The sequence below is a fragment of the Diaphorina citri genome, unplaced genomic scaffold (genome assembly GCF_000475195.1).
Source record: "Diaphorina citri unplaced genomic scaffold, Diaci psyllid genome assembly version 1.1 scaffold1425, whole genome shotgun sequence".
In the NCBI taxonomy this organism is placed as follows: domain Eukaryota; kingdom Metazoa; phylum Arthropoda; class Insecta; order Hemiptera; family Psyllidae; genus Diaphorina; species Diaphorina citri.
In genome coordinates this window covers 71,271-81,644 of record NW_007378851.1, presented here as the reverse complement: position 1 = coordinate 81,644, position 10,374 = coordinate 71,271, and the positions used below count along the sequence as shown (strand labels likewise).

The following is a 10,374-nucleotide window of genomic DNA, read 5'->3' as shown; positions in this document are numbered from 1 at the left end:
ATATACACATAATATATGAACTCATAGACCTGAGGGAACAAATGAGACAATTAAATTATTAAATTAAACCTGTCTCGGTGGTGTAGTGGTCAAGACGCTCGCCTGGTAAGCAGGAGGGCGTGGGTTCAATCCCAGCAGAGGTATGGAATTTTATCCTCAATATAATTTGAGTGCGAAATCAGATGGAATGGTTGAATGTAGATGGGCAGAATTTTGATTTTTATTTATATAATAACAAGTAAATACAAATACAAGAGGATCCTTCCTAAGACACAATGCTTCTAAGCAGGATATTATTACAAAAGATACTAAGATAGTACAAAAGATAGTTGTGACGTCACATTATAAGATTTTGTTCGTTACCTGGGTTCGAATGAGGGGATCAATCGGTGTACATGTAAGGGTTCTAGGAATGATGGTTCACGAAATATGCGCTTGTAACAAGCCAATATCAAAAAATTCGAAAGTTATATCCACTTTTTTTTTACACCAATTATTTACGACATATAGCCTGATTTCCTCGAATTTGCCTTCAAAAAATTTGTCAAAGGAGAACGAATGTGCCATCAAATTCATATATAAATGGGCGTAGCGACCGGTGCCGGCATGGTAGGTAAACATTGGCTGCTGGGATTATTGAGATATTTGGAAAATCCTACAATGCTGCAGTGAGCACCAAGTCGTGATATAATAACACAAAGAATTTGCATTTTTAAAAAGAAAAGGAGAAGAAAATAAAGAAAGGAAAGAAAAGGAGAAGAACATAAAGAAAGGAAAGAAAAAAAGAAAAGGAAAAGAAAATAAAGAAAGGAAAGAAAAGAAAAAGAAAAGGAGAAGAAAATAAAGAAAGGAAAGAAAAAAAGAAAAGGAAAAGAAAATAAAGAAAGGAAAGAAAAGAAAAAGAAAAAAATAAACTCACCTTTAAGTACAACTTCCTTACACACACTCCCCCACTCTTCTCCCTCCTCAGTCTCCATCTCCTCCTCCCCACCCTCCTTGTTTAACCAGTGAATATACACATAATATATGAACTCATAGACCTGAGGGAACAAATGAGACAATTAAATTATTAAATTAAACCTGTCTCGGTGGTGTAGTGGTCAAGACGCTCGCCTGGTAAGCAGGAGGGCGTGGGTTCAATCCCAGCAGAGGTATGGAATTTTATCCTCAATATAATTTGAGTGCGAAATCAGATGGAATGGTTGAATGTAGATGGGCAGAATTTTGATTTTTATTTATATAATAACAAGTAAATACAAATACAAGAGGATCCTTCCTAAGACACAATGCTTCTAAGCAGGATATTATTACAAAAGATACTAAGATAGTACAAAAGATAGTTGTGACGTCACATTATAAGATTTTGTTCGTTACCTGGGTTCGAATGAGGGGATTGTTAGAATCGACATGGCCCGCGACAGATCGCACCAGAGACAGAATATTGTGGCCCGCGGCAGAGTCGATATGTACTTTGACCGCGTTTACCAGTTTGAGCACCCCTAGAAGTAGTTCATGGAGGATATGCAATTGGGTAAAAATTATTAATAAAAGATCGATTCCTAAGTAAAAAGTTGTGAAGAATCCAAATCTGAAATCAAAACTCCGAAAACGTGTCTTAAAACGGTCGAGAATTCAAATTTTATTTGCCGTTCTAATGAAAAAGGACGTCAGATTATATAAGAAATGGGCAGAAACACATTACTTTAATGTTTCCTGCAAGGGAGCGGGACTAGTCGGGACAGTGTGACGTCATTGCGTACAGGAACGTATGCCGTGAGATTTACCATTATAGTCGTAGAAGACAAAAGAAAAATTCCTTAGTTTCTCATTTTTCGGCTCTGTTTAAAACATCACCTACATGAGTGCATAAGGTCTATTCAAGTTTATCAAGTTCTTTGTTACCATTTTTCAGCCAGTCCTAGGCAAGATAGTGCAGCGGCCAGCATTGTTGGACAAGAAACTACAACGTGAACTCAAACTACTGGCTGAGCCAGACGACCTGTTTCCCACAATTATAGGTAAGACGATTAGTGATGTAGGCGAAAGGAAACAAGAAATTTCTAGTCTGGTCGTGCATCACTACGTAAGATACATTTCTTCTTTCACTTCGCCATTATCTCAATTTCATTGGAGTCGTTATTACCCTCTTCTTAATCTCTTCCCTTCTATCTATTCCTCTATTCATTCTCTCTCTTCTTATCCCTTCTCTCTCAAATCCTCTTGCACCTTATCTCTCCCCCTTAACTTTGGCCTTCCTCTCTTTCTCTTTCCTCGTCTAGTCAAAAAAAAAAAAATCAATCAAATCTCAAATTCTTTGTGGTAAAGCAGAGGTTTTCCACAACTTTTGTGGTTCTCACAGCTTTACCAAGTGCCTCCTTTCCAATCAATTTCCATATTTCAATATTATTTTGCTAATGCCGCCACTGGTCGCTACTCGATTAAAGTAGCTTCTCAATTGTCTTCACGAGACTGAGTGCACCCCGAGCTATAAGCATAGAGCCGAAAAAACTTCGACCCCGCCGGGAATCGAACCCGTGAATTCCGGCATGCAAGCCTAGTGTGATACCCTTCTTCTTCTTCTAGTACCATGTCCATTACTGAACGTTGGTGATCAAATTGGCTAATCTTATTGGATCTTGAACTATTTGATATAGGGATGTGTTTGTTTCTTGATACCATTCTCTCAGTTTCTGCATCCAAGATGTTCGTTTTCTACCTCGTCCTCTTCTTCTTCCTTCTAGGGATCCTTTCAGTATTGTTTGTAGGATTATGTATCTTTCTGGGTGACGTGAGATATGACCTATAGTGTGATATGTGATACCCACTCGATAGAATTTCATACCCCGGCTGGGATTGTACCCAAACTCTTCTGATTACCGGGCAAGCGTCTTGACCACTATACACCACCGAGGATATAGGAAGTTTATGTATGAATCTAGGGCTTACATCAAGTATAGCGGGATAGGGGAGCGACACAAAATATAGGGTGTTCAAAAATCTCTCCTCCCCATGCTTCAACATTCCCAGGAGCTTTAGTCTGACAAACTCCTCGAACCTACAGTTATCCTGTAAACAAACAAAAACAATAGTTCTTATCCATACTGGATCATTGACAAACTGTATATTCCTGCCAGCCTAGTTAGTAGTGCGTCTGCCTTGTAAGCGCTAGGCCGCGGGTTCGATTCCCGCCCGGGGCGGATCCTTACCTGTAGAACACCACCTGCTTCCCCATTCGAGTGAAATAGACGAAGCAAACCCCCGGTGACGGATGCCAGCACAGTGCTCATTTGAGAATGAGATGCCAGAGTAGAGCGCGACATCTCTTGGGAAGAATTCGAACCTAATGCAAGGAATTCTCGCATTCTGATTGGTTCTTTCATTTTGGGTTGATGACTCATTGCTGCCATATCCATCTGGATAACGTATAGATTTTAAGGAGTTAAATGTTTATACCTGATCATTTCCAAGTTATACTTGAGTATGGCGGGCCGCGGATTGGGTACCAGCTGAAAGATGAAAGCCAAGAAGTCGTGCACTATTTCTGGAGGAGGGAGAGATGTGCTATGCCATCGCAACATTACCAGGAGTAGATCATTGAGAAAGTAATTCATGTGAGAACCTGGCAACATTCGGGAGAGAAGAATAGAATAGAACCGAATTTTAGAATAGAATAGAACAGAATTTTAGAATAGAATTAATAGAACTGTATTAGGAGGGAGAGATGTGCTATGCCATCGCAACATTACCAGGAGTAAGTAGATCATTGAGAAAGTAATTCATGTGAGAACCTGGGAACATTCGGGAGAGAAGAATAGAATAGAATAGAACCGACATTTAGAATAGAATAGAACAGAATTTTAGAATAGAATAGAATTAATAGAACTGTATTAGGAGGGAGAGATGTGCTATGCCATCGCAACATTACCAGGAGTAGATCATTGAGAAAGTAATTCATGTGAGAACCTGGGAACATTCGGGAGAGAAGAATAGAATAGAACCGAATTTTAGAATAGAATAAAACAGAATTTTAGAATAGAATCGAATTAATAGAACTGTATTAGGAGGGAGAGATGGGCTATGCCATCGCAACATTACCAGGAGTAGATCATTGAGAAAGTAATTCATGTGAGAACCTGGGAACAAGGAGGAGAACACTAGTTGGCTGATGAGTACTGAATACCCTTCAAAATTTGCCTTGTAAGCGCTAGGCCGCGGGTTCGATTACCGCCCGGGGTGAACTTTATGCTAAACAGATTAGGTTCATCAAAGGAATACGTTTGTATTAACTTACTTGTTGGTACACACACGTGGTAAAACAATTCAAACACTAAAAATGCTTGGCTAAATAAAAGTAAAACATAAAGCCAAGTGTTTTTACCCACCCAAAATCATATTTAGATTAGGTTCGTTGTCGGAAGAACGGTTCGTTTTCTGCTATCTTGTCTTCCTTCTCTCTGCGATTTCGGGACGATAAGACCTTAGCAGTTACAGTTCTCTCTGTCAAACCTCTTAAAAAATCCTTGAAATCTAAATGAATGATATTTGAGAACACCTTTAAAATTTAAAGGCGATTTAGATTTAATCTAAATTATTTGGGGTGGAGGGGGGAGGGTCAAATCTAGTTTTGTCTTTAGCTCCCATCACATTTTTCATACATTAAAGTAGTTTTTCATACATTAAATTCGAAGAAAAAGTAATCACGATCTCTCTGCGATTTCGGGACGATAAGAACTTAGCAATAACAGTTCCCTGTACCTACCTAACCATTTTTTTAACTCATTTTTCTTAGGTCGGCCACTCACCATCAGGTAGACCTGACAGCGGACCTGATCAGGTGTACCTGTCAGGTAATGGCTGGCCTTACTCACCTAAAATGCCGGATGCTATAATCCTGAACAGGGCCGGATACAGACGGTCTGCAAAGTATTGGAACAGATCCGCACAGTTGATGACCAGTTTGATCAACCAAACAAAAAAATTACCTTTTTTTTTAAAAAAAAAAAAAAAAAAAAATCCTTGAAATCTAAATGAATGATATTTGAGAACACCTTTAAAATTTAAAGGCGATTTAGATTTAATCCAAATTATTTGGGGTGGAGGGGGGAGGGTCAAATCTAGTTTTGTCTTCAGCTCCCATCACATTTTTCATACATTAAAGTAGTTTTTCATACATACATTAAATTTGAAGAAAAAGTGATCACGATCTCTCTGCGATTTCGGGACGATAAGACCTTAGCAAAAACAGTTCCCTGTACCTACCTAACCATTTTTTAAACTCATTTTTCTTAGGTCAGCCACTCACCATCAGGTAGACCTGACAGCGGACCTTATCAGGTGTACCTGTCAGGTCTACCTGATAGGGAGTCGCTGGCCTTATTCACCTAAAATGCCGGATGCTATAATCCTGAACAGGGCCGGATACAGACGGTCTGCAAAGTATTGGAACAGATCCGCACAGTTGATGACCAGTTTGATCAACCAAACTCGCACATTCTTATCCTGCCCTGGCATTTCTAGACAGGATAGGAAACTGTCGAACCAGGTACATTTCTCGGGAGCTGAGCATAGAGAGTCCGGAGTAACGACATTTTCCTGGAGAGAAAACAGAAAAAATGGCTTTTTTTATACTAAATAAGAAGAACATTGGTCTTCACTTGACTAAATAAATAAAGTTATTGATGGAAAGGAGCCAACATGTTTCAGCATCTCATGATGCCATCCACAGGGTTAAATTGGAAAAATTCTCAAGACTAAATTGGACTTTTTCAATAATAATAATAAGAAGGCTTTAAGTAATAGCACAGTTCGCCAACATTCTTATCCGGGGGGAATCGAACTCTCCAAGGTAACTTAAACCAGATTGGGTCCACAACTGTGACCTAGCTGATCGCAAACATACAAAGTGGATATGTACATTAATGAGTTTATGAATAAATAAAATGTGATATTTCATTAAGGAGGAGTGAATCTCAAGCATTAATCAATAAAGAAAAATAACATAGTTCACTAGAGGCGTTTTTTTTTATTTTTAGAGGTTTGACAGAGGGAACTGTAAGTGCTAAGGTCTTATCGTCCCGAAATCGGAGAGAGAAGAAAGACTGGATAGGAGAAAGCCAAAGCAATTCAGGATGATTCAGTCAAATAAAAAACCCCTTAACTGTCAAATACGTAAGACCTTATTTAGACACGTGAGCTCACATGACGTAACGTGATAGTACGTTAACTCACCATGAGATGGTTTAGAACGGCCGTGAGTACTTGCATGGCATCGTGACGGTTAATCTCATCCAGTTCTAGAGTGACAGTCTGGTTTGATGACGTGATAGTGGAGGGGACTAACATCTTGGTGGACGTGAAGTCATGTCGCGTCACGTCATCAGCGAGCGAACTGGAAAATATATCTGGAGGAGGGAGGGGAAAAAAAGGGGAAATTATTGACCGAACGAAGTGAAGGTCTACGTTTTAACTCGACCGTTTTGCATTTGGTTTGGATGTTTGTTCCGCTATAACTCGCGATTGCCTGTTCTGATTTTGATGAAATTTGACAAAGTTTCAGGTTCCATCAAACCACGTCGCAAGTTCAAATTTGGGGTCCCTACACTGAACGGGATCCATTTTATCCTAAAGTTGAAGGTCCTCCAATAGATGAATCATGGGAATTATGATGGTTTAGAACGGCCGTGAGTACTTGCATGGCATCGTGACGGTTAATCTCATCCAGTTCTAGAGTGACAGTCTGGTTTGATGACGTGACAGTGGAGGAGATTAACATCTTGGTGGACGTGAAGTCATGTCGCGTCACGTCATCAGCGAGCGAACTGGAAAAGATATCTGGAGGAGGGAGGGGAAAAAAAGGGGAAATTATTGACCGGACGAAGTGAAGGTCTACGTATTAACTCGACCGTTTTGCATTTGGTTTGGATGTTTGTTTGTTCCGCTATAACTCGCGATTGCCTCTTCTGATTTTGATGAAATTTGACAAAGTTTCAGGTTCCATCAAAACACGTCGCAAGTTCAAATTTGGGGTCCCTACACTGAACGGGATCCATTTTATCCTAAAGTTGAAGGTCCTCCAATAGATGAATCATGGCAATTCATCCCTTGTGTTCTTTCTGTAAAATATTTTTACATCAGACGATGCACAGAAAACAAAAAGTAGTGATATCCCACAAAAAAACTCTTTGTGTAAAAAAAACGCCAAGTATTCCTCACCTATAGAAGATACATACCCGTCCGGCGACTTTTGGTTACTGCGAATCCCAGTCAGCATTTTCTTCTCCTTTGGCAGTACAAAAAGCAGTGATTTCCTTCAAAAAGTAGTGATATCCCCCCAAAAAAAAACTCTTTGTGTAAAAAACCCCGCCAAGTATTCCTTACCTATAGAATTTTTTTTTTTTTTTTTTGAAGAGGTTTGACAGAGGGAACTGTAACTGCTATGGTCTTATCGTCCCGAAATCGAAGAGCCGTTCCGAGAACGAATATTATCCCATCAGATGCGAATCCCAGTCAGCATTTTCTTCTCCTTTGGCAGTACAAAAAGCAGTGATTTCCTTCAAAAAGTAGTGATATCCCCCCCAAAAAACTCTTTGTGTAAAAAACCCCGCCAAGTATTCCTCACCTATAGAAGATTTATACTCGTCCGGCGACTTTTGGTTACTATTGGGAAAAAATCCTACAATGCTGCAGTGAGCACCAAAGTTGTGACATAATAACACAAAGAAACTGCATTTACATTTACATTTTTAAACAAAAATGGACGCGGCACACAAGGGATCAAGACAAGACAAGAAGAGATCGCCTTAACATAATAATACTACATCGAGACTTACTCAAACGACCGATTTCCCCCCCAGAGGTTTGACAGAGGGAACTGTAACCGCTATGGTCTTATCGTCCCGAAATCGAAGAAAGAAGGAAGACAGGATAGGAGAAAGCCAGCCGTTCCGAGAATAAACTCTATCTGTACAGGATAAAATCCGCCCCGGGCGGGAATCGAACCCGCGACTTACAAGGCTGTACTACCCTCCAAGCTAACTAGGCTGGCTAACTAGTTTTTTATGAAGTTGAAGAAGAAAAAAAAAAGAGTAGGAGTGAAAAGATTGTACCTCGGTACCACTTTCGCATTACTTCAAGGCACATTCTTTTCCATCCATGCCTATCCAAGAACGAAAAAAAAAAAAAAAAAAAAAAAAAACGGGGGAAAAAAATTCCACCCATGCATACAAAAAAAAAAAAAAAAAAAAAAAAAAAAAAAAAATCGGGTTAAAAAATTGCCGCCCTGCCCGGGATTCGAACCCAGCACCTCCAGGTTGAGAGTCAGTGCTCTTGACCACTCGGCCACAGAGGTGGGCACGGCTGGGCAACTAGGCTGGGCTGAGTTCGTATTACCTGGTGAATTGCGAGTGTTATCCAGAAGGAAATAACTGACGAAGGATAGTAAATGGGACTCCATGGAAGGCAGATAGAGATCTTGGAACAACTGAGTGAGTAATGCGGCTGGGGGAGTATTTTGATAGTGTACAGACAGTGGTGAATTGCGAGTGTTATCCAGAAGGAAATAACTGACGAAGGATAGTAAATGGGACTCCATGGAAGGCAGATAGAGATCTTGGAACAGCTGAGTGAGTAATGCGGCTGGGGGAGTATTTTGATAGTGTACAGACAGCAGAGCATAGTTCTTGTCTTGAAGCGATTGATCTTCATCTATTAGTCCTGGGGAAGTAAAAAATGAGAGGTAAATAGAGTGGAATAGTTGAGTTAGTAATGCGGCTGGGGGAGTATTTTGATAGTGTACAGACAGCAGAGCATAGTTCTTATCTTGAAGCGATTGATCTTCATCTATTAGCCCTGGGGAAGTAAAAAATGAGAGGTAAATAGAGATCTTGGAACAACTGAGTGAGTAATGCGGCTGGGGGAGTATTTTGATAGTGGCTTACAAGGCAGACGCACTACCAACTAAGCTGACTAGGCTGGCTTAACATATCTTTTGTTAATGTTTGTCCTTACACCTAAGGCTCACAGTGGGCTTTTTGTGTAAGTGTGGGTAGTTCGGTGGTTAGTGTGTGCCTTGTAAGAGTCGCAGGTTCGATTCCAGCCGGGGACAAACTTTATCCTATAAAAAATAAGGTTCGTTCTCGGAACGGCTGGCTTTCTCGTATTTTGTACTTCATCTCTTAGATTTCGGGACGATATAAGACTTCAGCAGATACAATTCCCTCTATCAAATCTCTTTCAAAAAGTCAAACTTTCGAATAAAGAATAATTATTATCCTCGTTAAAGTTCTCTCTATCAAACCTTCTTGAAAAAAAGTAGAAATAATTTTAAATCTACTCATTTTCCTCACGAGGCTGAGTGGGCCCCGCAACAGCCAGTCACGGAAACAATCATTTGCATGATACAATTTTTATGACTCCTACGGGAATCGAACCCGGGTCTCCTAGTAGATCATTGAGAAAGTAATTCATGTGAGAACCTGGGAACAAGGAGGAGAACACTAGTTGGCTGATGAGTACTGAATACCCTTCAAGTTCAATTCAATTCAATTTATTTTTATTGTACACAATATAACATTAAAAATACAACGTCAATTGTACAACGTCAGTTTTTGCCTTGTAAGCGCTAGGCCGCGGGTTCGATTACCGCCCGGGGCGAACTTTATGCTAAACAGATTAGGTTCACCAAAGGCCAAAGGAATACGTTTGTATTAACTTACTTGTTGGTACACACACGTGGAAGAGGTTTGACAGAGGGAACTGTAACTGCTATGGTCTTATCGTCCCGAAATCGAAGAGAGGAGGAAGACAGGATAGGAGAAAGCCAGCCGTTCCGAGAACGAATATTATCCCATCAGAATAAAATCCGCCCCGGGCGGGAATCGAACCCGCGGCCTAGCGCTTACAAGGCAGACGCACTACCAACTAAGCTGACTAGGCTGGCTTAACATATCTTTTGTTAATGTTTGTCCTTACACCTAAGGCTCAAAGTGAGCTTTTTGTGTATGTGTGGGTAGTTCGGTGGTTAGTGTGTGCCTTGTAAGAGTCGCAGGTTCGATTCCAGCCGGGGACAAACTTTATCCTAAAAAAAATAAGGTCCGTTCTCGGATCGGTTGGCTTTCTCCTATCTTGTCCTTCATCTCTTACATTTCGGGACGATAAGATTTCAGCAGATACAATTCCCTCTGTCAAATCTCTTTCAAAAAGTCAAACTTTCGAATAAAGAATAATTATCCTTGTTAAAATTCTCTCTATCAAACCTTCTAGAAAAAAAGTAGAAATAATTTCAAATAAACAAAAATATCTACAGGGCTGTTCTCATTTGTCGTTCAGAAAAAAAAAAAAAAAAAAAAAAAAAAAAAGTGGGGGGGGGGGAAACCT

The 10,374-nt window shown here is 40.1% G+C and overlaps 1 protein-coding gene across 1 annotated transcript in view; it reads right to left on the bottom strand.

Moving 5' to 3' along the window:
• Window positions 1-3,431: 3,431 nt before the first annotated feature.
• The window catches only part of LOC103515843 (DNA-dependent protein kinase catalytic subunit-like), a 14,693-nt gene continuing 7,750 nt past the window's right edge, over window positions 3,432-10,374 (bottom strand). The window contains exons 4-6 of the mRNA XM_026828421.1: window positions 6,229-6,401; window positions 5,382-5,592; window positions 3,432-3,619 (exon numbers count right to left, since the gene is read on the bottom strand). Of these exons, the coding sequence (XP_026684222.1) occupies window positions 3,432-3,619; window positions 5,382-5,592; window positions 6,229-6,401 (572 nt within the window). The remainder of the gene's footprint in view (window positions 3,620-5,381; window positions 5,593-6,228; window positions 6,402-10,374) is intronic.